Source organism: Sardina pilchardus, chromosome 20 (assembly GCF_963854185.1).
Source record: "Sardina pilchardus chromosome 20, fSarPil1.1, whole genome shotgun sequence".
Lineage (NCBI taxonomy): Eukaryota > Metazoa > Chordata > Actinopteri > Clupeiformes > Clupeidae > Sardina > Sardina pilchardus.
This window is the reverse complement of record NC_085013.1, coordinates 28,024,084-28,050,794: the sequence shown is the minus strand read 5'-3', so window position 1 is coordinate 28,050,794 and position 26,711 is coordinate 28,024,084. Positions and strand designations below refer to the sequence as shown.

The 26,711-nt window shown below is 46.1% G+C and overlaps 1 protein-coding gene across 3 annotated transcripts; it reads left to right on the top strand.

Annotated features, from left to right (window-relative positions):
* Positions 1-217: 217 nt before the first annotated feature.
* Positions 218-26,458, top strand: rab11fip5a (RAB11 family interacting protein 5a (class I)). 3 transcript variants are annotated; one of them, XM_062522518.1, is made up of 6 exons: positions 218-866; positions 10,054-10,562; positions 11,172-11,850; positions 16,152-19,217; positions 20,842-20,965; positions 22,119-26,458. In XM_062522518.1, exons 1-6 carry the CDS (start codon positions 490-492, stop codon positions 22,395-22,397), a joined length of 5,034 nt encoding a protein of 1,677 aa, XP_062378502.1. In that variant the 5' UTR covers positions 218-489; the 3' UTR covers positions 22,398-26,458. The 3 variants fall into 3 exon arrangements, with proteins under 3 accessions (XP_062378502.1, XP_062378504.1, XP_062378503.1); XM_062522520.1 differs by lacking the exon at positions 16,152-19,217; XM_062522519.1 differs by lacking the exons at positions 20,842-20,965; positions 22,119-26,458 and adding an exon at positions 19,253-20,831.
* The last annotated feature ends 253 nt before the right edge of the window (positions 26,459-26,711 follow it).

Here is a 26,711-nt window from a genome sequence, read left to right as displayed (position 1 = left end):
ACCAACACAGTGGAGCACTCCGCACCTGACACATTTTCTTTCCAAAAATCGTCTCGGATTCCACGCCGTTCATTTCTTAACACACCGTTGTTGAGGGAAGAGGATTTCTACACGCTGTGCCTGACTGACAACATTTATATTTCCGGCGAGTTTGGTTTATCAGGGGCAGCCGGCTATCTGCTTCTAGTCACTTCCTTGTGCTGCGGTGAGGAGACGGGTGACGTCAGTTCGCTGTTCTTGCAGATGAGAACGTGCCCGTCCGTCGTAGAGGAGAAGCGGTGAACTCGCTCGCACATAGAACCATAGAGCCGATTCAGTCAGTCAGGGCACCGTGGCGCCGGTACTTTGCTCATAGACGCTTAAAATAACATTGAACCGCCGATGCAAAGGCTCGGCGAGTAGGCGGCTAGGCTGGCTTCACCCGACACCACGAGAGCAACCGGGACACGCCGGTGACCGGAGCTGCCCGGTACCTGCGTGCATGCGGACATGTCCTCAATTACGAACGATGAGTATCAGCGGTGGGTGCCCACTCATGTGCAGGTGACAGTGCTTCGGGCCCGTGGATTGCGCGCGAAGGGCAAGCATGGCACCAACGACGCCTATGTTATCATTCAGGTGGGCAAGGAGAAGTACTCCACGTGTGTTATGGAGAAGACCACGAGCCCGGAGTGGGGAGAGGAATGCACGTTTGAGCTCCAGCCGGGGGTGCTCGAGCTGGGCGGACGCGACGTCTGTCCTCCCGGGAGCTGCGATCTCACTCTCACGGCCATGCACAGGGCGCTCATCGGTCTGGATGTCTTTCTCGGACAAGCAGTCATTCCTCTGGATAAGGCTTTCCAGGATCGTATATCCATGAAAAAAGAGTAGGTTTACCTTTTGGAAATAGCTCATTCTCCCCTTTTTATTTGTTTATGTCTAGGCCTAACTTGTTAATTAATTATTTAAGAGTTTTTGATTGTCGGTTACGTGTGCAGACTGCTTGTGTACTCTGGGCATAATGCGGTAGTTTGAACTCAAACATGGGTGTTTTCTCTGACAGTGTTCTCTCTCAGCCCGGTTGGGGCTACCGCTTTTTTTTAATCGTGCTCCCGAGGCCTCTCGGTGGATGATGTGAAAGCTTGCGGAGAGTGCTGCATTCCGTTCCTCTGCAGTCACGCCCTCTCTCGTTCCACACCGCGATCGCTCGCTTTCTGCTGGGGGCGCGAGGTCGATTATGACGAGGCAGAGGTGCACCTGCGGAACTCTCCGTCATTGACCTAAAAATGAGACGTGTTTCTGCTGCCGACTTCTTTCGGCCGCGGCCCTGTTAAAAAAGGTGTGTTGCTCGCAGCGTGGCCCATGCAGTCCAGTGAATAATGCGTCTTTGTCTAACGGGACACCAGCAAAGCAAAGCAGAGTCAGCATTTGGGTTATGTAATATGAACGGTCAGGACTAAACCCAGATTCACTTACACGCAAGGGTGGGGAATAGGCTACCCTACCAAACCCTGGCAGTCAGAGAAACACAACACAACACAGAATAACTTAGTAGCACACATACAAACACTGGGCTTTGCTACTACAAGAGAGAAACTAGCTGGAGTGTATAGCCTGCTGCTTGTCATTTGTGTAGATCTAGAAATTTTGTTTCAGCCTTTGGTGAAATCTAACAGTGGGGGTTATGTAGGTAAGAGGGCACTGCAGTCTGCAGGTACAGCATTGCAAATGGAAGCCTTACTAATGCATGAACATTTAGGTCAGTTGGGCTTCAGTTGTCCATCAGTTGATGAGTAAGAGGTCTGTTTTGAGCATGGAGTATTTCATCAACCTCTTCTAGAGATTAAACCATATAAGGATGATCTTGAGTTGGACCCACACTTCCTGCAAAAGGTCCACCGAACAGGAAGTGTAAATGCCACTGAGAAGAAAATAAGGTCAAATTTAGACAGCTGACTCAAGTGGTGGTTGGCTAGGCGCTAGTATGAGGGGCCTTGATGATGGGCTGAACAATCATCTGACTGGGCGTATGACCACAGACATTGCTGGGGTTGTTAGAAGGCAAGGTTGGTTTTCAGTGTGTGTTCACTTAACCACACAGACTTGTCACCTGCCTATCTATTTATCTGTTGATCTCTCATGTCTCGTCCTCTCTCGCACTCGCACCCGACAGTCTTCCTCTCTGTCTTTCTTTCTTTTTCTCTTTCTTTTTTTCTCTGTCTGTCTCTTGTTCTTTCTCACACATGTCTGCACACTCTCACTTGAAACTGTTTTCTATCTTTCTGTATCGCTCTGTCTCTCATACAGTCATACAGATACACAGGCACACACACACACACACACACACACACACACACACACACACACAGAGGGGAAAGAGAAGGCTATATGTTTCCCTCTTGATGCCCTGGCCTCAGATGGCCAGTGCCAGGACTAGGGTGCAGCTGGCACCTGAGTCTCCATGCCAACCTTTAGTGTGCCAGGAACAGGGTGCCAGTTGATGCTCATCAGTGCTGATGTGTGTGACGTTTGTGTGTGTGTGTTTGGTAGGCGATGGAGAGATAGAGAGGGAGAGAAAGAAGAGCGGGAGAACTTGTTAGAGAAATAGCCGTGTGTGTGTGTGTGTGTAAAACGAGGAGTCAGGTACATTGTGAGTAAGAGATATGCTAGTGGGCGTTCAACTCTGTGTGATATTTCAGTAACACATTTTGCACTCCAAGGTTGGCATACTTACAATGTTGACCTTTGGGGTTGTCTCTCTTTGGTTATTTCCCTTCCTCCTCTCTGGTATTGTTTTTCCTCACCTCTCTCTTTCTCTCTCTTCCTTTTTCTCTCCTCTCTCTCTCTCTCTCTCTCTCTCTCTCTCTCTCTCTCTCTCTCTCTTTCTCTCTCAGTTCTTCTGTATCTTCTTCACCTCCGTGTCGATCCGCTTGGTATTGCTGAGTCATGCTCTGTAGGTCAGGGGTCGCATTCTGATGCGAAAAGAAGAATGATACTGAGAAGGTGAGGAAAACCACAACAGTGGGTGACCGACGACGACGAAGAAAACACATTAGAGGAAAGGAATGGACTCAAAAGACACTGTTTGCATCTCCTATTACTGTCAATGACCAAAGCATGCCCCTCATCTTGTGATTAAAATATTGTGGGTCATCATGGCACAAAGGCGAGTCCATTAACACTATAGCCATTGTCAGACCACCGTAGTTTACTCTCCATTCTCTAAACGCAGTTCATAGCCACAGACTGATGTGAAGTATTTGTTTGGTTGTGGTTGACCGACCAGGACTAATCAGATTATGATAAGAATTCAATGACCGGGTGAACTCAAGCCAGCAGCTCCTCACTGCCTTACGTTTAGTATTGCGTTTTTTTTGCTGGTTACTACATTTGATTTGATTTGGTGGGATATTTAAAGAGGTCAGTACTTTACTGCCACCATAATGAGAGAAAAAGATACAAAGAGTTTTGTCTGAAACTAGCCTGGCTCCGCCTGACTACGCACTTCCTCTAAATTTAATTTCTCTTCATACTCCGCCTGGTATGGCTTGATTCAGCTTTGTTTACTCCGGCAAGTGCATCTCCGCCCAATCAGCGAACAGAGGGCGTTCCCAAGAGCGATTACACTTAAGTTTCAAGCCTACCGTTAAAGTTGAGTCCCCGTGGTTATCATACATCATTACCCAACATTAGTGATTGAACTCCAATGAAATCAAACTTCAGACAAACGTCCACAGACCAGGAAATAAACGTTTGCCAATGGATCTAGGCCAGACTCTCTGCGAAGAAAAGAGTCTGGTCTCTAGGCTAGTCTGAAACGGGGACTGGCACAAAATGTAGTGAAATATTTGTCATAGCTAATGGTGCAGGGCTGTGTTTGATACAGGGGGTGAAGATGGAGAGGTTTGTGATTAGAAGGGCAGTGCTTCAAGATCTTTGCCGTGAGGGACAGTTTCATTCCAAGGGGAGAGGCAGGCTCACGTAGAGGGCAATCTACTTGAGAAATGAGAGAGAGACTGACAGAGGTGAGAAAAAAAAGACATAGAGGGAGGGCGTGGGTGTCTGTGCAAATGCTCTGTGTCACACGGCATTGAATAACTCCACAGCTAAGAGTGATGGGATATGGAGAGGGAGGGAGAGAGGCTGTTGTTTGGTCGAGGTTGATGGCTGGTAGATGCTGCACCTGCACGGTGTATTTCAAGCATTACAGAAGTGGATTTCTGCGTAAATGTAGAACATATTGCTGTGGTCTTTCTATATCTCTCACTGTCTCTCTCTCCACACACACACACACACACACATAGCTTGAAGGAATGTCTGTGATTTCCTGTTTGAAAGATGGAGGTGATTGTGGAGCCTTTGATATTCTGCCTGAAAGATGGAGGATATGGGAATGTTTGTTTGTCTTAGCATGAATGAGGGAACAAAATAGTGTGTGTGTAATGTATGTGTGTGTGTACATAACCATTAAACGTGTGTGTTCTTGAGTGTTTTGGGGCATGCATGTAATGTCTCTGTCTTTCATTTCCCCTCATCTCCTCTCTCTCTCTCACTCTCTCCATCTCTCCTTCCAGTTAAATGAGGGACTGAAGGCCTGTGGAAAGTTTTCTTTGTGGTCTGTGGCCGAGAGACAGTAGGGGCCGCGCGTGTACGAATACGTCCGTACCCATGCAGCTCTTCGGTCTTCGGAGGTTGTTTGTGCCCACTCAGCCAAAATTCCTGTCATCCTCTATGCGTGCCTATCTGATCTCTCTCTCTCTCTACCCCATCCCCTTACCATCTCTCAACTATCTTCCCTTTGTAAAGGGTCGTTGGCTGTGGGGCAAATGGAGGGGACTTTATCTCTGCCAGGGTCAAATCTGTAAGTCTGCTGTGGGGAGGCTGTCATAGGGGTTGAGATTATGGCTTTGACAGGTGGCCGCAGTTCAAGCAGCTGCATTTCACCATCTGCATATCCTACTGCACTTCACATAAATGCATTGAACAGAAATTCACAGACAGTGTATACTAAGAGGATTTTCAGGCTGGAGATCTGAGGTGTGTGTGTGTGTGTGTGTGTGTGTGTGTGTGTATATATAAAAGGTTTTTGGGCTCAGGTTTCCAAGCTTTGTTTTTATGTGTTGGAAAGGGAGTGGGCATTTTGCAGCAGAGCCAGCATTAAAGGGATATTCCGCCATTTGTGGAAATACGCTCATTTTCCACCTTCCCTCCAGCAAAACAATCGATATTTACCTTGTTCCCGTTCGTCCAGCCATTCTGTGAGTCTGGCGATACAACTTTTAGCTTCAGCCTAGCATAGATCATTGAATCGGATTAGACCATTAGCTTCTCGCCTGCTAGCTTCATGTTTAAAAGTGACTAAGATTTCTGGTAATTTTCCCATTTAAAACGTGTCTCCTCTCAAGTTAGAAAGTGCAATAAGACCAACTGAAAATGAAACCTGTCGTTTTCCTAGGCTGATTTGACATGGAACTACACTCTCATCTGGCGTAATAATCAAGGCAACTTGCAGCTACTGGCACTACTACTGCTTGTTGTCTATGGGGACTATTTTCAGATGCTGCGTACGATATCACTGCGCCTATGGTACGTTTGCAAGTTGCCTTGATTATTACGCCAGATGAGAGTGTAGTTCCATGTCAAATCAGCCTAGAAAAACGCCAGGTTTCATTTTCAGTTGGTCTTATTGCACTTTCTAACTTGAGAGGAGACACGTTTTAAATGGGAAAATTACCAGAAATCTTAGTCACTTTTAAACATGAAGCTAGCAGGCGAGAAGCTAATGGTCTAATCCGATTCAGTGATCTATGCTAGGCTGAAGCTAAAAGTTGTATCGCCAGACTCACAGAATGGCTGGATGAACGGGAACAAGGTAAATATCGATTGTTTTGCTCGAGGGGAGGTGGAAAATGAGCGTATTTCCAAAAATGGCGGAATATCCCTTTAAGGGAAGTCATATTCCCTGCGACGGCTTGCAAAAACCCTCTTGTTAATGATAACTCTACTCCTTTTTTATATTTATTTTTCTAATCTATTTTGGGAGTGTAATCCCATTATGTTTGGTTAGGGTAAATCAGTTGCGTTTGTTTTTAAAAGGAGTGTTCAGGATTTTTGGACTGGTTTTGCTCCCATGGTAACAAGACACAATATCCAAGGGAAGGGATTTCAGACCAACTTCTCTCTCTCTCTCTCTCTCTCTCTCTCTCTCGTGTGTGTGTGTCTGTGTGTCTGTGTGTGTATATACTGGGCCTTTGACTGTCTCAGCAAAAGTGCTGCAGCTGTAGGTCTACAAATAGTGGACTTTGCATGAAAGTTAAAAAAAAAAAAAAATGGGTCAGAGACTGGCTCTCTCGCTCTCTCTGTTCACAATAGCTGAGCCTACACTATATTTTGAAGTGAAATAAGACCTCTTGTTTTCCTCCCCCGTTTTTTCTTTCTTAGCAGCTTTGTGTGTTTGTGGGTTGAAGGAATATGCAAGAATGCGTAAACAACATGCAACACATAACTCACTCTCTCTTTTTTACAGAGTTGTGGACACAGGCATTTAGAAATTAAATCCAGCAGGGTCATTGTGTGTGTGTGTGGTTGTGTGTGTGTGTGTGTGTGTGTGTGTGTGTGAGTGTACATGCTTGAGGGCTGGCAGGAGGTCTGGTTGGTCAGGTTTGAGCGTTATGAAAGTCTTGTATCCTCAGGGGTTGTGTTCCCTTCTTAACATTACACGGTGTCCATTACTGGCTTTAGCACGTGAGAATGGGATTTAGCGATGACACAGAAAACACAGCTAAAGGAATGCAAAGTTAATTTGAATGATGGAAGTGGCGAACGAGTGTGAGGAGGAGAGGTGAAATTATGTATGTGGACCTTGAGTCAGGGTAGAAAAAAAAGTGAAAATAGGCTGAAGGATGACCGAAAGTACAGATCAAAGATAAGAAGCCGCTAAACCATTTTGGCACTTCCCCTTTTGAAATGGCAGAGTAAGAACGCCTTAACTCACAGTGAGGCCATGACATACATCTGTCACTCACAGGAAATGATTAATGCACCAAGTCCTTTGTCCTCGCTCCTTTTGTGTGCTACTTTTCAGTCACGTATTCATTCAAATGAAACTATGTAATGTGCTCCGAGTCCGATCCCCACATGTCCCTACTTTTCACAGGCAGCGGATCTTTGCAGGCACTTGTATCTAAGGACATGCAACGTTGGGTTTGAGAATCGAACATGCACTTACAGTACTGTTTCTCAGGTGGGAAAGCTATTGCCGGTTCACATCATCCCCCAGACCAAGCTGATGGGTGGCTTCTTAAAAGTTTGTTCTACTTAAGGATTCTAGATTACAGAAATTTTCCGCATATAAGCCGTATTGTGTATACAGTAAGCCGCAGGACAGTGTTTTATGCAAGTTGAAAGAAACAAAACCATATTAATACCATATTAACTGCCCCCCCCTGTATTAACCTAATAGCGGAAGAAATTTTGCAAAATCAATGTATAAGCCGCGGCTAACAGTCGGGAAATTACGGTATGTTAAAAAGGACGTTTCTCACTTGCCAATGACTCCTTAGTGCTTCCTCTAGGACCTCTGGGCTCTGCAACATGCAAGCCTGAATCCAAGGAAACGTTTCCTTTGAGTAAACTTAAGATGTACTAGAGTTTGTGATATGTACTTAACGCACAAGTGTGTGTGTGTACACACTTAAGCACATGTAGACACAGGTGTAACAGTAAGTGGGTGTTTTTAGCAGGAAATAATGGCTGCGGTGTGGATAATGATGTAGATTATCAGGTTTGTCTGTGTCTAGAGCCTCAGACAGCTTCCTTGTAGAATTCATTATCTGTTTTTTTTGTGTGTGTTAGGGTGCTAAGGTAAAAAACATGCCTTTAAAAAGGCCCTGCAGAAAAGCTTCGATGAAGATGGTTAGCTGTAAACGTACCTAAAAATGTTACGTAATGTTTAAATTCTTGTTTTCCCTTTCCTTGACCACAAGTTGTGTCTCCCATTCCTGGCATGTGAAGTCGCAGCTAAGCCGGCATGTTCTCGACAACAGTGCTTTCTTTCAGTCATTGTGCTGTAACCAGCCCTAAGCCTTTTATTTTCTGAAGAGTGGTGGCGCACACACACGCAAATCCCACGGACACTTCAGATAATCTGCGGCTCTCGCATACTTCTGCATTTAGAGCATTAATCTGCATTTTCCATTTAATCTTGATACTTTTAAAAAAGAATCATGTTTAGCCACTTCCTCTCTCTGCCTCTGACCCTTTTCTTTCTCTCTCTCTCTCTCTCTCTCTGATGACTTCTCACACTCTTACATTCTCACTTAGATGTTGTCACACAGGGTGTTGGCCTCCCAGGCCTGTGCTGCTTAGTGGAGTATAATGTTATCTTCACGTTTGGGTATCAGGTTTCATATTGGAAGATATCTCTGATGTCTCTTAACTGGGCCATAGGGCCCCGCCACCATGGCTATGGGATGGAATGCCCATTTATGTCACACTTGAGGGAATCTGCACTATGCACAGTTGGACGTACTGTAGACCCATCTAGAGTTAGTTACACTTAAGACTGTGTAAGTTGACAAGGAAGGCTTAAGCATAAATAACATACAGATATAAGTGATATAATGAAGTATATGCTAGCGGCCGGTAGCTGTCATGACATCCATTTTACTAAATTAATAAAGCCATTTAGAAATGCAGTGCTCTGACATTGCACATTTGCCTCGGCCTTGTGGTCAACCGGTCAGTTGTTGGCTTTGTTTCCACGGCAACACTATAGCCACTGCATGCTAATGTTTTGCTCATTTACGCTTATGGGAAATGAAGAAATGTTACTTCCTTTGCAGTGAGATATGAGGTCGAGTGTCACAATGTGCAGATGGGTCAATAGCACATAGTTGCAGTCACTGTGGTGTCTATTTCGCATGCTGTGGGTGTTCACCTCAGGTGTAAAGTAGAAGACAATAAACAGTGTTCACAACAACCAACTTGCGTTGAGTAGAAGATCTCGTACTGTGCTTGCACAATGACAATGACACAGACTGAGGACACATGAAATGGCGTAAAAGCATATGGAGGATAGCCTAGAAATCTAGACGCCCCGGTGGTGTAATTTGCTGCCGGGGTAGTCTAGCAACTCTCCGTTTGACTTGGGAGCTGGGCTCAGGCAGAAACCACCGAACCAATCACATCGTGTATAGAGTCGGTGGGCGGGCTTAACATAATGATGACTGTCTGACATGTGACCAGAAGTTGCAACCATTAAGCATCCTCCTACTTGAAAACAAGATGATGATTCATTTAGCGCTATCCTATTGGGATCCCGTGGAGAGGGAATTTGAAAGACTACTGTTTATCCCACCCCTCCGATTGAGCCTTGCCTACGGTGAGTTCCCAGACCCTACATCTTGGTGTGGGTATGGCTGGTCAGGCTATATGGAGGAGGCATAAGGAGTACAATAGGAAAAGCCCAGTGTTCCTGCCAGAGCTGCTATCGTATGGCGTTAGGTTGCAGCCCTATTTTAATACTGCTGATCAAGCTAATGATCCCTCTGAGGAGCATGTGGATGTTGGAGGCTGCAGTGCCACATCAGATCAGGCCTGCAAGCAAAACCTGCTGCAGGAAACGTGCACAGGGCGATGATGGGAAGTGCTCCTCCCGACTCCCGTTTAATCCGCCCGCATCATAAGGTTTCTCCTGTAGAAGAGTAAGGCCAAATATGCTTCAATAGTTGATGAACTGTCACTGGTAGGGCATAGTGGACATAAGGATTCTCTCATGTACTCAACTTAACTTCCTACTTTGCTAGAGGTCTCCTTTATTCAACAGTTATGGGTTGATCTTTTGTCAAATACAAATATAATGCACCAATTCTCTGCAGACAGTTAATTATTAAGAATAAGACTGGTGGACATTGTACTGTTTTCTTATTCTGTTGCTCCACGTGTTGCTGTTGCCACGTGAATATTAGAAGCTTGAAGGTGGCAACAACAACCACCCTACTGGAAGTGTTCCATCACAAGGTGGCATCCTAATCCGTCCCTGCGTCTCGTGCTCTTGTCTCCCTCCCTGCACAGGTGGCACCGTCTGCACTCCAAGACGGGCAAGAAGGAGAAGGAGCGGGGGGAGGTGCAGGTGTCCATGCAGTTCACGCGGCACAACCTGACGGCCAGCATGTACGACCTGTCCATGAAGGACAAGCCCCACTCGGCCTTCGGCAAGCTCAAGGACCGCATCCGCGGCAAGAAGCACCTGGAGGAGGACTCGGCGTCCGCCATCATCCCGGGCGGGTACGGGGCGCTGGCCCGGATGCGGGGCCGGCTGCCGAGCGACGGCGGCGGGGAGGAGTACTACGAGGACGACGAGGGCGGCGAGGCGCGGCGGAGCAAGATGCGGAACTTCTTCCTGCGCGGGCGCCTGCGCAAGTCCTCGGACACGCGCTCCAGCACGTCGCTGGGCTCGGAGAGCAGCGAGTCGTCGTCGCGCGGCGGGAGCCTGAGCCCCACGGCCGGGATCAGCGTCGTCGTGTCGGACCTGTCCAACTCGCCGAGCAACAGCAGCAACCTCACAGCGGACAACAGCCCAGGTGACACACACACACACACACACACTTCCAACTCACAGCAATCTCACTGCATACAACAACCCAGGTTACACAGAATACACACACACACACACACACATACACGTTCAACTCACAGCAACCTCACTGTAGACAACAACCCAGGTTACACACACACACACACACATACATACACTTCCAACTCACAGCACAGCAACCTCACTGCAGACAACAGCCTAGGTTATACACACACACACACACACACACACACACACACACACAAACACTTCCAACTCACAGCAACCTCACTGCAGACAACAGCCCAGGTTACATACACACACACACACACTTCCAATTCACCCAGCAACAGTGGCAAGCTCTCAGCAGACAACAACCCACACACATTCACATACACATCAGTGAGCAACAGCAGCGGTAACTTGATGGTTTGTAATATTGTAGGTTTTACACAAAGTCATCTTACAGTATATACATACTGTACATAGACAAACACACACACACACACCAACATGAATAGCACACACACTAACGGCTTAACAGCTATGCTTGTTAAGCTCTATTCTATATGTATTCTAATCTTAATGTTTTTGTCCATTTTTGTCTCTGTCTCAGACCACACAGTCGCCCCCTCACCCCAAGTCTCCCCACACAAGCGCATCTATGACGACGAGGTGTGTGAGATCTCCATCCCCGTTCCCCAGTCTTTCACGTACGACAGCCTGATCACCGAGACGGTGTCCTCCGCTCCGCCATCCACCGCCGTGGCCAACGGTCATCCGGTCAAGCATGCCGCGGCGCCCCGCGCCCACAAGCCGAAACCCCGACCTTCGGCCCCCTCCAAGCAGACGGGCGAGTCGGCCGCCCCCAAGGGCCTCTCCCTGTCCCCCGCTCTCGGTTCCCGGCAGAAGGCCTCGGCCATGTCGCTGTCCCTCCAGAACCTCTCGGTGTCGCGCCACGCGGAGGAACCGCACCCGGGGCCCGGGGACGGCCGCCGCTGGTCGCTGGACAGAGCCGGGGAGGAGGAGCGGGCCGCCATCGCGGCGGCCATCGAGAGCGCCGGGAAGCTGGAGGAGGAGGAGAGGAGGGCGGCCCAGTTCAAGAAGGAAGCAGCGCCGGCTGTCGCCGCGGGCGACGGAGAGGTCAAGAAGCAGAAGTGGGGTCTTTTCTCTCACGGGAGGAGCGAGTCCACTGGGAAGGTGGCGAGCGCGGGCAAGGGAGACACAGCTTCGGCCCCCTCGGAAGGGAAGCATAAAGGATGGTTTGGCTCGAAGGACTCCCACAGCAAGCCCAGGTGAGTTTACTCTGAAAGCCACTTGACACTTCTGCATGTCTCGGGGTACGGCTGCTACTGACTTCAGCACTAACTTCTACTGGCCAAAAAAAAAAAGTCTTTTTGATGACTGACTTTAAAGTGTGGCAGTAAATGTAGTGGTAACTGTTGCTACATTGTCAACATGACTAATAACACTACTTCTTTTCACACAGTTACGGTGGCAACTGAACTGTTGTGTGTTGTGTAGTTTTGTAACTGTAACTGAATTAGTGCTGAGAACATGTCTTTTTTTGCACTCGGGCTCTGAATGGAATCTTGATCAATTTTAGTCTGTATGGCGGTTAAGTTTTCTCTCATGAAAGACGGCTTTCTTACCTTTGACAACAAACTGCTGACTACATGCCGCGTGGCCATTACTGGGTCAAGATGTAGGCCAGTGTCACAGAGGAAGATAAACCTCCATAGAGGCTGACGCAAGGAAAACAAGGCCTAGATCTTGTGTAGACCTGATGTAATGCTGTGTGGAGTTCAGTATTCGGAGAAGGTCTGTCTGTTTTAGAGATGCCACAACTGGCTCCTTCTCCAATTTGTATCCTGGTCATATTTGTATAACAGGGAGCTGTGCAGGTCATAGCTTACCCCACCTTTATAGTAATACTTTTTTTCCTTTGCATAATTGAGGTCAGTGTGTGTGTGTCTCGGTGTCGTAGAGTGTGGCTAGGAGTTTTATTGTAGTAAAAAGTTAATTATTAATATATTGCATAAAGCATAGTAGCACTATATGGAAGCCTATAGCATGCTAACTGCTCTAGCATGAGTCCTCTCTAGATTGGATGAGACTGAGTTAGCTTCATGCAGTGGCATTAGCTGGTTAGCATTGAGTCCAGCCTCCTTGCTATGAGTCCTCCTCGGTTGGTATGCTAGCTGCTAGCATACTCTGGGTTCAGGATCTGGTTACAGCAGCATCTGCATTGCAGAGGGGTGTTGCCCCGGAGAGCTGAAATTCTGTTTGTAAAGTCATGCCATCGTATGCTTTCTCTTTCCACACACTTTCGCTCATCCTGGCTCTTCACACTGCCTCTGGCTCAGCTTCTCTCTCAGTCCCTCTCCCCAGCATTCCCTCCTTTGCTCTCTCCTCGTGAGTGGCTCCTATGATTCTGCCTCTCATGTTTACTCTATATCGTTTTTCACAGGAGCACAGCGTCAGTACAATAGGTAGGGGCTTTTCAGGGACAACTTGTAGTCACAAATAATTTGTCTCTGTGTGTGTCAGGCTAGCAGTGAACTGAACTGCACTCGGCCAATTCTATGTTACATAACCCCAACGCTAAATCATGTACTTCACCTGGATGATCAATAATAGGCTACTGTTATGTTCTGATACGTGCTTTTCTTCGGGTTGTTGTATGACTAATCCAGGTACACAAATGCTTTGTCATTCTTGTCATTGTAGGTGTGTATGCTGGGTATTGTGTGGTAAAGACTCTCTCTCTCTCTGTTATGGGGAAATCACCTAGTGTGTACGTATGCGGGCCTGCATGACTGAGAAGCCCGTGGGTGTGGTTGAGTGTGGGTGTCCGCACCTATGAGAAGGCCTTAGGGGAATCTTAAAAATAGATGCCAAGGGTTGTCACACTCTCCGCTCCGTCGCTTTGGTGTTAAAGGACACGGGCACACACGTCAGTGACATCTCATGTGCTGGCATTTGAGAATTAATGCACTGGGTCTAGCCTCTAGCCTCTGTCCTCTCCCTCTTGTGTGTGTGTGTGTGTGTGTGTGTGTGTGTGTGTGTGTGTGTGTGTGTGTGTGTGTTTGCTCAATTAGTGTCTTTGTGTTATGTCTTTGTATGCTGTTTAACATGGCAATAACAAAAATGTCAAGTGATTATTTCTACATTTCTCTGAGAACACATAGACTTGAATGAGGATTTTGATGTAGGCCATATTGTGAATTTATTTAGCTGTACATTTTATTATAGGCTACTGTATGAACATTGTATTGTCTGCTTTGACAGAAGATTGGTTTGTGTACTTAGGAGCTGAGAGGATATGATACTTAGTCATAGACACGTAGATCGATCTCTTTATTAGTACACAAGGGGGTTTCCAGTCTGTTTACCATAAACGGGGCAAGTACCAGTTTAGCTGAAAAGAAGTTGGTATTCAATATAGATTTGATAAACAAAACTTTGAAACACTTTGACACAGCAGATTCTTTAATAAAGTGTGTTTGAAAGTTTGAGCACATTCAGTTTTTGCTGATATGTTATAAGATGGAGTGTAGCACAGAGTGTTCTAGCAAAACATTGACGATGACAGTTTTGTCAAACCATACAAGAATGCAGTGTGGTGTTTTGTTGGATGTTTGTCTGTGGTGGTGTGGGTTAGCGTGTGCTAAGCTGGAGCAGTTTTAGTGAACACTGCATACCACTGGGCTGGAAATAGAGCCCCCAGTTTCATCAGGAAATGCGACAGGATGCTGACTTCTCTCTGTTCGGTTGAACTCAAGTGTCATGGTCTGGCCATGGTCTTTAGGAACCACCTTAACCTTGCACAGTAAATATTAATGTATAATTTGATTGATGAATGGCAATATCAAGAGCACTTGCTAATGCTTGAACCTCACACTTTGAACTAATTGAACTTTGAACTTGCTGAACTAAATTAAATTAATACTATTCTAACATTTACTGTTTTATCAGTGGCTCAGCTTTACTGATTTTTCTATCATCTCAATTTCATTATCATTTGTCAAATGGACTGTTAATAACATAGATGCCATTAATGTCTGTGTGAAGTCTCTGTAAATCAAGAGTGTTCGGAGTTTGTCACACCATGTAAAAAAGTGTCATTAACCACCAGACAAATATACAGTTTACTTATAACACATTACTGTATTAAATTACGACTCAAAATCATGAAGAGAATGGCAGTATATACTCCGGTCTCAAATGCTGTGGGCAGGTCCACTGATTGTGCTGAATTCACGCCCCTATCAGGGCTAAGGTGCGGCGCTTTTTAGTTGTCCTACCACATATTATTCCAACCATTCTCTAAACCAGTTCTCTAAACCGCACACAAAGAATCCGCCATAGCAATGTTTGGGGTTAGTTTGTAACTTATTCGTTTGTTTTCTATACATATCCTGCCCCTTCTTGTAATGTAAGTACTGATTTTTTGTCTTTTTTTAGCTTTAGTTTAGTTTTGGGGGGGAGATAGTTATCGTTCAATTCAGATTTAAAAACAGATTTTAAACATAATTTTTGTACCAATTTGACCTCCCTTATATATGCCTCCCCATTCATTTGAATAGAATAATAACTGCCCTAAGCCATAACCAAGATGGCCACTGAGTTGGGGGATTTGCTTATGAGGACTTTGTTATAATTAGCACAGCTCTCAGCCAGAAAGATGAGCTAATTAGTTGAGACACCTGCACGAAATATGCATTTTGTGCAAATCTATTGTAAAAAGGATCTTTCAAAAAATTGGTTAACAGGATCTTTACAGTCCTGGCATCCAGGGAAGATACTGTTAGGATCTGAAGCCATGCCAAACACTCTAGACAGGCAGACGTGAACATGAGCCTTCTCTGTTGTGGCCTAACTCACTCAGAGGTGGAAAACTATAAGATGACCACATATTTAATCATGCTCATGAGCAAAGATGTAGTCAGGACATGTAATAAAGTCCTCTTTTGCCCTTCATTAGAATGTCCTTTTGTTGTAGTTTTGTTTCTTCTGTGAGTCTAGTGTAGTTGTTGTATTGTGTGGGTGGAGTCTCTAACATCAGGGATTGTCTGTGTGTGTCCTGTCTGTCTGCCTTTTTGTTTGTTTGTTTTGTGGGTGTGTGTGTGTGTGTGTGTGTGTGTGTGTGTGTGTGTGTGTGTGTGTGTGTGTGTGTGTGTGTGTGTGTGTGTGTGTGTGTGTGTGTGTGTGTGTGTGTGTGTGTGTGTGTGTGTGTGTGTGTGTGTGTGTGTGTGTGTGTGTGTGTGTGTGTGTGTGTGTGTGTGTGTGTGTGTGTGTGTGTGTGTGTGTGTGTGTGTGTGTGTGTGTGTGTGTGTGTGTGTGTGTTCCTTTCCAGCTGTTTGGTGTCTCAGGGTGATCCTGGCTCCAACACAACCCCCGGCCCATCACCTTTTGGCCCCCTTGATCTTTCTCAGCTTGCACCCTCTTGTCACACTAACCCCTTCACTTCTCCCCCACCTCTCTCAAACGCCAATCCTTTCCTTTCTCTCCTTCAGCAAAACCCTTTCTTTCAGGAGATATACGTTGATGCCGCACTAACCCCTAACATGTCTGCTTTTACCTATTCCTCCAGCCCTGTACCTTCCGACTTGCTCTCTGACTCCTCCCACCACCTAGAATTCCGTGTCACAGAAGAGACCCCTCCGGGTGACTCCGATGGAATGGCCCGTCTACCTCGGGGAGAGACTGTCGTGTCAAACGAAGGAGTGCATTCTAACCCCTTTGTTTCTGACACAGATGGGACTCAGGCATGGACGTCTGGGGACTCGTCCCAGTCGCCCATGTTTCCTGACCCCTCGATAGAAACAAATTCCCCGCATGTGGAAATGGACACTGATTTTGCTGCGCCGACTAACACTAACTTACTTAACACTCATGACCTCTTACAGCTAAGCCCTAATGAATCAGTGAGCTCTTTACCTGAGAACTCCAGTATGGAGTTCAGTAGGATGCACAACTTAGCCTGCCCTTATCCAGGAATGTTACTGCACCAGAAGAGCACTCCGAGCCACTCAGGAACACGCCTGACTGTGACCTCCCCCAGCCAAATGCCTCTTGGCTATGTCTCAAATTCACAGCTGGCTGGCTCTACCACCACCTGGCTAAGACTAGCAGACCAGTCTGAGGAAATGTCTGGAGCTGCTGAAGGAGTAGCCTCTCAGTCTGCAGTGCCAGAGTCAGCCGTTTCACCTCTCGTGATTGATTTCAACGGGAGAGAGGCTGACCTTGGAGCAGCGCTCTCTCCAAGTGCTGGTGCGGAAGTGACTGAGACGATGCTCACTCCCCAGTCCAGGGAGCCATACGTGTCTGCATACAGGGAGATGAGCTCAGACGACACACTGGAAGCCTCCACTATTATAAGTTACTCTCCAGGGCGGGAGTTGGACCTTCCTGCCAGCGACCCTTTGCCAACCAGTCTTGAAAGCTCAGATCAGGACCCTAGTGGGGAACAAGATGAAGAGAAGGACAAAATAGAGACAGGTGACTTAGGAGTGAAGGAACCGACTGTAGACGAGGCTGACGTGGTGGTCTTAACTGACTCAGACACTGCAACGAAACAGGGAATTGGCTCCGGGGTCGTGAGTGAGATTGAGGGTTTTGGCTGGGAGAGTGTGGAGCCATCTGTGACGAGTTCAGCGCAGGAGTTGAACAGAACAGGCCCTGAAAGTGTATCCTCAGGCAACCACATTTTGGATCATTCCCTCGAGGCAGAGAGCCCTTTTTCCGGCTCGCTCATCTGCATCATGGCCTCCTCGCCTGGCGAGGGCCTTATCTCCTCGGGGTCACGCTTCGCCGATGACTCAGCTGCGCTGACAGGAAGTGAGCTGCCGTCAAGTCCCACGAGAGTTTTACAGGACATGTCCCCAGACGACGAGCATTTACCTACCAGGCTTCGTACAGGCGAGCTAGAGACACTACATCATGAGGTCTTGGAGAGCTCTGTCAGCCTTTTGCCCTCTGCTAGCCTTAGTTCATATGATAACGCTAACAGCAGTGTTAACCCATTTGTTAGCGCTGATTCAGATGCCTTTGTTAGCCCCCTTGTGAGCATGGCCCCTGATGATGATGGCCATAGCACTGGTAATCCCTTTTTCAGCCTAAACACTGACAGTGTGTGTGCCTCTAGCAATAACAGTAGCACGAGCCCCAATAAAGACTTGCTGCTCGCTCCTCAGTCAACTCGGCTTCTCGGTAGCCTCCTCTATGAAAGCACTGAATCCGAGTGTTACCTCACCTGCATTTCGCAGCAGCGTCATCGGTCCCTTTGTGGACAGCGTTCGCTGCCATTAATAACAGAAAAGGACCCTATGCAACAGCTGATAGCATCTTATGATCTCGCTGTGAAAGACCCCTGTCAAAACACTATGCAAATACACCATGACCCCAAAGTTGATGATGTGTCCCAGTTTAACCTCTCGCCACTGTCTGCACTAACCAGTGACCTCCAAATGAAATCAACAGTGCGTAGAGATGTGAGCTCTCCTCTCCCTTTGCCAACAAATGGCATCACTCAAGAAGCCATTCCAACTCAAAATTCATCACTATTGACACAGAGGGGTAATTTTGCAGAGAGCTTTGTGACAAAAGAAGACCCTTTACCAGACATTCTTGGGATGAGTAATGATCTGAAAGACAAGGCTATGTCAGAACAGTGGTCTTCACCACCACCACCACCACCTATGTTGGCGTGTGATCGCACTGCTGAGCCCACGCCAAATTATGAACTCACAGAAGGAATGGTGCCAAATTTCGACGTGACCCGGAAAGACATGCCAAAGTCTGTCCTACTGCAAGAGGTGCCAGCAACCAAAGATGTTGAGATTAATCCTTTTGTTGATGGTTGGGTTGACATTTTTCCAAGAAATTCAGTCTCAGGATCTCCTTTTACAACGGAAAGTGAAGCTCAGGACTTGAGTATATTCCCTGTTGATTGGGCCAATTTAGACAAGTTGGCAGCCGTGGGTAACACTGGGGAAAAAAAGGAAGTGATGTCTGAAGCAGGGGCCTCCCTTTTGAACGAGGGTTGGGCATCTGCGCCATCTTGGTTGACCCCGGTGACTTCTGAGGTCCAAAATGACCAGAACACCCTTCCATGGGTCGCATTTGACCAATCATTACCTGGCCTGAACGGAGGAGTATCTGATGGAACCCTCCCTTCTTCGTCCATATCTCAGGATTTTGTCGTCACACACTTAGACCCTCAGTTCCCTCAAACAGACACACACCCCGGTCCTAAAAGTAGCGTGGAGCAACTTGACATCTTCGGAAGCATTGAAGACCCTTTTCAAGGGTTTCCTGGGGTCACGGGCCCCTTTAACGGGGACCCCTTCCATTCAGTAGCACCTGTCTTTGAAAGCGATCAGTCAAAGTTACACAAAATGGACTCCACAAAACGTGGAGAAAAAGCAATGCCGAGCTTGAAGACGGCCCCCACACTGTCCCTCAAACCTGAGCTACAGCTTCTATCGCCTCTTGCTGTCTCTACTCCTGCTGCTGACCCCTTTCCCTTGTCTTTTCCTGCCGTCCACCCCGCTCTGGCCATCCCGTTATGTCCCTCCCCCATTGCCAGTGATCTGATGAGTGCATCACAAGCAGCCTTTGCCCAGGAACATCAACAGGCACCCAATCAGATTGCCAGGTGAGGCTGCAACAGGCACCCAATCAGATTGCCAGGTGAGGCTGCATGGTATAGTGTGTTAATGGGTGGTGTAGTAGAGGACGACACCGCAGGTTTTTCTCGCAGAATGCCCACTCTGGTCGAGACTGCTTTCGCATGTGCACTTTTCCATGAGCTCTGTCAAAGCTTTAGGACTGCAAAGCCACCCTCCTTCACTTTCTTACTGTTGTGGTGATGACCCTGTGGTACACTGAGTGAATAGGCCTGTACTCTTAGGTTTGCTCTTGTAACATTTGGGAACACTTTGGGTTATTATTTTTGGAGAGGGATTCAGAGGTTGATGTATTGGGTGCATGTGGTTTTTTTAGATGGTTCTGTAATGCTTTGTGTTTTTTGTGGGTGAGGCTGCCTCATTCTGCTGAATGTGCTTCTTTCTATGAGAGACTTGCTGATGTGGTCTGGTGTGAGTTTGGGATCCTTTCTTTCCGTGAAATATTCTCAGTAATCCCCTCTGTCCCTCTCCATTCCCTCTTGTCCTTCACTCAGTATATACATACACACACACACACACACACACACACACACACACACACACACACACACACACACACACACACACACACACACACGGTCACAGTCATACACGCACACACACACACACACACACACACACACAGAGTCATACACGGTCACAGTCATACACGCACACACGCGTGGATGTATCTAAATGTGCAGTCACAGTCACAAACACACTTAAGTACATAAAGATATACGGATCAGTGTGTGTACACGGGTGTATAAACTTCCTTTATTTCTCTCTTTCTCTCTCACACCCACACTCTTTCTTTCTTTCTTTTTTTCTCTCTCTCTCTCACACTCACATACATACACACACACACACACACACACAGACACACACAGAGTCATACACGGTCACAGTCATACATGCACACACGCACAGATGTATCTAAATGTGCAGTCACAGTCACAAACACACTTAAGTACAAAAAGATATACGGATCAGTGTGTGTACATGGGTGTATAAACTTCCTTTATCTCTCTTTCTCTCTCACACCCACACTCTTTCTTTCTTTCTCTCTCTTTCTCTCTCTCTCATTCATTCACACACACACACACACACACACACACACACACACACTGTGTTGGTGACTGGAGGGGAACAGGAGGCTCGGCCCAATTAGCAGGTGGAATCAGGACTGAAGAGATAATTATTACCCCCCTCCTTACCCTCTCCTGGGTCTCCCACCAACTGGGCCCTCCGACACACAGCAGCTATGAGCTCTGTGGGAGTAGGTGTGTGTGTGTGTGTGTGTCAAAGGTAGGTAGGTGAGAAAATGTGTGTGGACATTTGTGTTTTTTAGGATTACGCAGTAGCCTCCTACACCCTGTGTCAGCATAATCCTTAGGGAGGAGAGAATGAGAGTATGAAATTAAAGCAGGTCATGATCAATACTTTCTCTTTGTTATTTATTCTCTCTATTTTTTTTTTCTCTCTCTCTCTCTTTCCGTCTCTCTCGCTCTGACACAATCCTCTTTCTATCGATTTTACTTTATGTGTATCTGTTTCTCTGTCATCTCTGACTGTCTGTTTGTCTCTCTCTCTCTCTCCTTGTCGCTTTGCTAGTCCACACCCTGTGAAGCCACTGACTCCACCAGGAGAGGAGAAGAAGTCGGAGAGTCGCTCAGTGCTTGAGAAGCTCAAGTCCACCATCAATCCAGGCCGCAGTCAGTCAGAAACCGACAAGAAGGTAACCTATATATATATCTATTAAAGCAAGGAACGTCTGTCTGTGTGTCACTCTGTCTGTCTGTCTGTTCCACACATAACTCTCGAACCAGTCATCCGACTGCTCTCAAATTTGGTGGGTGTCATCGTAATGGCAAGATTGTGTGCAGTGCCAAATTTCATGTTATACGAAAAAAAAAATGCCACATCTACGGGCTCTGCACTAGTCTTTAAAGGGGACATATTATGCAAAACTCACTTTTTGCGGGCCCTTGTGTTCATATTTGGGCCTCTACTGTTCTTATAAACACTCCAAGCGCAAAAAACATCCATCCGTTTTCTGTAGGTCAGTAGAAAGACTTTGGTGTCAAGAATAGTATGCTGCTGTGAGCCTTTTGGATGGCTCCCATATTCTGATGTCATACTAAGGGAATTTGCATAGACCAACCCTGGCACCAGGGTCTAACATATGTGGTTGGATACCGGCTCTGTTTGCAGTAATTTTCACGTGTGAAACAAGCAGCGTAAACGGTACACGCAGCCGGAGGCGTGGCCAGCAAGAGCTTGTTTGCATAAAATTGACAGAGCCCTGAAATGGCTCAATTTGGGAGAGACTGAAACTGGCAAGAATAGAGCTGGTGAAATCTCTTTAAGTGAGTGATTTCTGTGCAAAGAACTTCATGAACATATTTTGTATAGCCCATAGACCAATTCTAACTTGTTTAAAAAGAGGTATAATATGTCCCCTTTAAAAGAACGCCGTTATAAAGTCAATCCTGTTCCTTAATTGAAAAACATGACATGAAAAAATTATGTTGAACTGACAGGAATTAGACATTGGCATGGCATGTCATGACATTACATTTTCTCCAAATTTCTGATTTACATTTTGTAAAGCATTTCTTTTTAAAGACTTTTAAGACATTTGAGAGATTAAACATAATGTTAGCATACAGTAATTTCCTGGATATAAGCTGCAGGACAGTGTTTTATGCAAGTTAAAAGAAACAAAGCCTTATTAACACCATATTAACTGCCCCCCCTGTATTAACCTCATAGCTGAAGAAATTTTGCAAAATCAACGTACAAGCCGCGGCTAATAGTCTGGAAATTACGGTAATGTTAATGATGCAAATTGCCGGTATACTGAGGGTTTGTCATTTTTCTCTCTCTAGTCATCTGTCACTCAGACTCTGGTGGTGGAAGGGGGCGGCTCCTACTATCACCTGAACCACAGTGAGCTGGTCTCGCTGCTGCTTCAGCGGGAGGCGGACCTGCACCGGGAGCGGGCGGAGTTTGAGCGGCGGGGGGTGTTGCTGGAGAAGCGCGAGGCGGAGCTGCGCAAGACCAAGCTGATGATGCGCGACTTGGAGGACTACATCGACAGGCTGCTCGTCCGCATCATGGCCGAGAAGCCCACGCTGCTTCAGGTATCACGTGCCAAACTCAAATGAGAGGAGGAGGGGGGTGAGAAAGAAAAAGGAGAGAAAACAAAAAAACAAAAAAATCACCCCTCCGAGCTAAGGACACGTGAACTCTCACCCCAGTGTAGCCTGATGTCTACCCGATGAAGCGTTCATCTGAATCTCCTGCGAGAACCCTCAGCAGACCCCTGGGTAAATAGCATCTGCTGCATCGCTCTAACCAGTTGCCCGCATTTGCATAGAGCTCTGCCCTCCCCCCTAGACCCCCCCCCCCCCCCCCCCCAAGTCTTTGCTGCCATCCTCACATCAATGGGCACAGCCGTGAGGTTACCGAGTTAGCATGCTTGTGTATGCCCCAAAATCACATACATACTCACCTGTGTTCGGTGACAGGGAGGTGGTGGTGGGTTCTCAGGTAACAGGCGATGTATATGCGAGTGGAGAGGGTGTTGGTGTGCCTGTCCCTTCGTGCACTCTGATTGGGGCAAACTGTGTCTCAGCCTGACTTTGATTGGAGCATCTCTGCCCGTCCCTTGTGCTGATTGGACTGTCTAAATCTCCATAGGGCGGCCTCGCCCACAGCTGTAAACCAAATCCAGGGCCACTCACACACGTGCACTGTCTTTAAACAAACACACACACACACACACACACACACACATATACACACACACATATATACACACACACACACACACACACACACACACACACACACACACACACACATATGCACACACACACACACACACACACACACACACACACACACACACACACACACACATATATATATACACACACACACATACATGAACACACATACACACACACACACATACATACACACATACACACATCAAACATGAACCAGGCAATGGGGGGTGGAGTGTTCTCTGACGTCTTAAAATGTCCACTCTTTTATTTTTGAAGCTGTCATGTTGCCAAGGCATGTGTCATCACAAAAGCTTTGCTCTGCTGCTCAAACACCGCTGACCCTGAACTGAGTAGAGATGAAGGCGTTAAGGGAAAATCTGTACTGAGTACAGCATAGAGAAAAGGGGATAGGATGAGTGTTTATGATTATGCGTGTGTATGTCTGTGTGCGTGTGTGTGTGTGTGTGTGTGTGTGTGTGTTTGTTTGAGAGGGAGAATGAATGCACATGAATAAGATTGCCAAATAAATGAATAAAGTTAAAGAATAATATTGCATTCATTGATTGCTGCTCTCCCACGCTTTAAGCAAAGGAAAAAAAATCTAACCTGCTGCCACTTAAGACCCCTGCTCCCACTCGTGCGTCTGCATACACATCCTCCTCCTCTCACTCTCTCTCTCACTCTCTCTCTTTCTCTCCCCTCCTTCCCTTCAATGCTTATTTGGGCTGATTGGACTCTCAGCTGTAGCGCCCTCTGCTGTCCATCTGCTTGTCTGTCACTCCCATCCAGCATGCTGACTCTGGCCCGGATTTGGCCGTGAACTGGCCCAGACCCGGCAGCACCAGTAGTGTGTGCAGGGGGCTGATAATCTGGCCCTGGAGTCGCTACGCTATGGCTGGGGGGAGGGAGGGAGGGGGATCACGCCTCTGTAAAGAAAATGCCAATTGCTGCCTTATTGTACTTGTACCGTCTGTTTCTCAGTCCGCCACTCGATCAGCACGGCAGAGATTACTGCGAAATCAGCTGAAATTTGGGACGAGGCTCGTACACCCCAAAGCCTGTCCCTGTGACTGTTAAAGATAAACAAGCATACGCCCGTGGAAGAGGAGAGAGGGGGAGAAAAAAAAGATACAGCCTTAGAAAAGAAGAGAGGGAGGAGAGAATATCACAAACTAAGAGGTGGATGACCGAGAAATACCAAATAAATGATTTATTCTTAAAAGAAAAGACTTAAGTCGATTATTTGCGCCTAGTGCAGAGTGGGGACTATAAGTCATTCACCTTAAAACTATTCTTAAATGCAGTTACTGTCGCAGTGTGCAGATGATACTGTGTTTTATTTTTTAGTGTTACTCCATGCTTCTCTGAATACTAGTCTGATGTTAGCTGGTAGAGCTGTGTGATAGAGGTCTGCTGTATTGTCCCACCTCACTGCACAGATGAGCAGGCCCAGGCCGAGATCTGATTCGACGGCTGACTTAATGTCACCGTGGACAGCCAATCAGTCACAAGCTGATCTCTCAAGACATTAGTGAACAATTAGATGTGTGTGTGTGTGTGTGAAAGAGAGAGACTCTTCCTTAAGTTAATTCCTTGAGGTACTCTTGGCTGCGAATATATATATGGGGCCTGTTCGAAAAAAGCTTTTTGTCAAGTCATCACGATGTGGCTGTGAGTTAGTGGTGTAGTTGTCTCTCACTGGCCGCCTGCTCTGTGGTGTCGCTCGTGAACGTGCCCTCACCGAAGGGCCAAACACTCGCTGAGGCCGAGCTTCGGAAGCTAGACTTCCTGTAGCAAACACCTACTTCCTATTTGCACAGGTCCACAACTCAGCTAGAAAATTCAGTCTTATGCGTCTCAGTAATCATTTAATATGTATTACATGTGAACTAGCACTAATACAAGTAATAAATAAATTAATACCGTCTTCCCTTTTCAAATGTGTTTTAGTTTCACTGATTGTGTTGGTTATCTGATTGTTGCGTGTAGCCCATGGATTGTTCAGGTTTAAGATAGAAAAGTTTACAGCTTTTAAAACAATTCATTCTCATCTGAGTTTATATATTTAATTAAAAAACACTTCTTTTTCTGTTTTTCTCCATTGTATATTGAAGTTTTTTCCATTTCCATTTTTTTCTGTATTTTAATGAATTGAGAGACCGCGCTAGCCTTGGTGAAAGGATCCCATTGATGCCCCAGACTGGATGAGTAATTGTCATTGGATCCTGAGTTTTTGGTGATTTAGAAATGGGCATCAATTGGGATCCTTTCTAGACGGACCTGCAGTGCAAATTCAAATTTCAAACAGGTTCGTCTGGGTTCACCCAGGCTAAGAATGTACAGGAGGTTCTGATCATTTAACATATTAAACTTAATTGAATATATTTTGGGAATTGTTTTCAGATTTTTGTTAAGTTCCTTTGTTTTGCACATATTGCCGATGGATTGCAGAGATAAAGTTTATTTCTGCATTAATAAATACCATTGGGAAAGAGGACGAGATTTTTTTGCAGGTGCCGAATTATAGTAAAATGAAGCTAATATTCATTTTACAAGCAAATATGCAAAGAAAGTTATAGTTGTATACAGTAAGAAAGTATGTTTTGATGTTCTAATTGTCAAGGTTCTCCCCAGGGGAACAGCAATGTACTGTATGGGAACAAGGTTCCACCTGTGATGTTATCTGAATGTCTTGGTGAGTTGAATATTTCTCACAATGAGCACATTTTCTTATGAAATTGTGGAAGATTAAAGGGGTTATGGGTAACTAACCAGTGTTACACAAGGCGTGTGGTTGATGGAGTTCTTTTGTATTTAATCAGAACATACAAAAGCAAAATTCAGTAAATACATGATCTCTTACGTCGGTATGTACTTAAAAGCCATTCTTCAGGCTAAATTATATATATATATGGCCAAACCTAGCTCTCCTCTAACACTCTATACCTCTTCTTTTTCTATTCTTTCTCTCTTTTCTTCTCTCACGTCGCTCATCATGTCTTTTCTTCTTCTCTCTGTTACCTCTCCCCTGCGCCCTCTGGTCTTCTAACCTCTTTAGGCCTGTTGTTGACATGCTCACTTTCTAGGATGTCTGTATACACATGAACGGTATAAAAACAGAGAGTGACAAGAACGGCGAGGGGGAAATGCTGTGACTCGTTGGATGTAGCTCCTATCTGCCTTTCTAGTAGAATGTATAGCTCTTTTGGTTGTGCAGTGTACTCACTCCTCCAGCTCAGTGGAGGCTGAACGGGTTTATGTGTGCAAGCACACACACATACACACCACAGATTCACACTTACAGTCAAACACAAAAATGGGTCTGCTGACTGACCAGTTGTTTTGGCAGATGTGTCAAACTTTGATTTGTGTCAATGATATGAGCACTTGGTCTGCCATGTACACATATTTAATAAAAAAAATGGCTAAAATGATTTTCTATTGTACTTTCCTTTTTGCTTTGCTTGTATGTACTGTAAAGATGGTTTTAATTGTCTGCACAATGGGTTTTAAATGATCTTGGTTCTCCCAAAACAGCCTAAATTTTAAAGCAAATATGTATGTATGATGAGAGAAACTTAGGGTAAAATGAGAGTAGAGTCCACATACATTTTGATCTGAAGTGAATTCTTCATCAACTTCATAAATATGAAATTGATTTCTTCCGTGGCTTTCCCATTAGGCCAA

Coding starts and splice junctions, on each gene's coding strand:
- rab11fip5a (XM_062522518.1), top strand. CDS start 490: ATGTCCTCAATTACGAACGATGAGTATCAGCGGTGGGTGCCCACTCAT. Junction 10,563..11,171: donor CACAGCGGACAACAGCCCAG/GTGACACACACA, acceptor TCTCTGTCTCAG/ACCACACAGTCGCCCCCTCA. Junction 19,218..20,841: donor GCACCCAATCAGATTGCCAG/GTGAGGCTGCAA, acceptor TCGCTTTGCTAG/TCCACACCCTGTGAAGCCAC.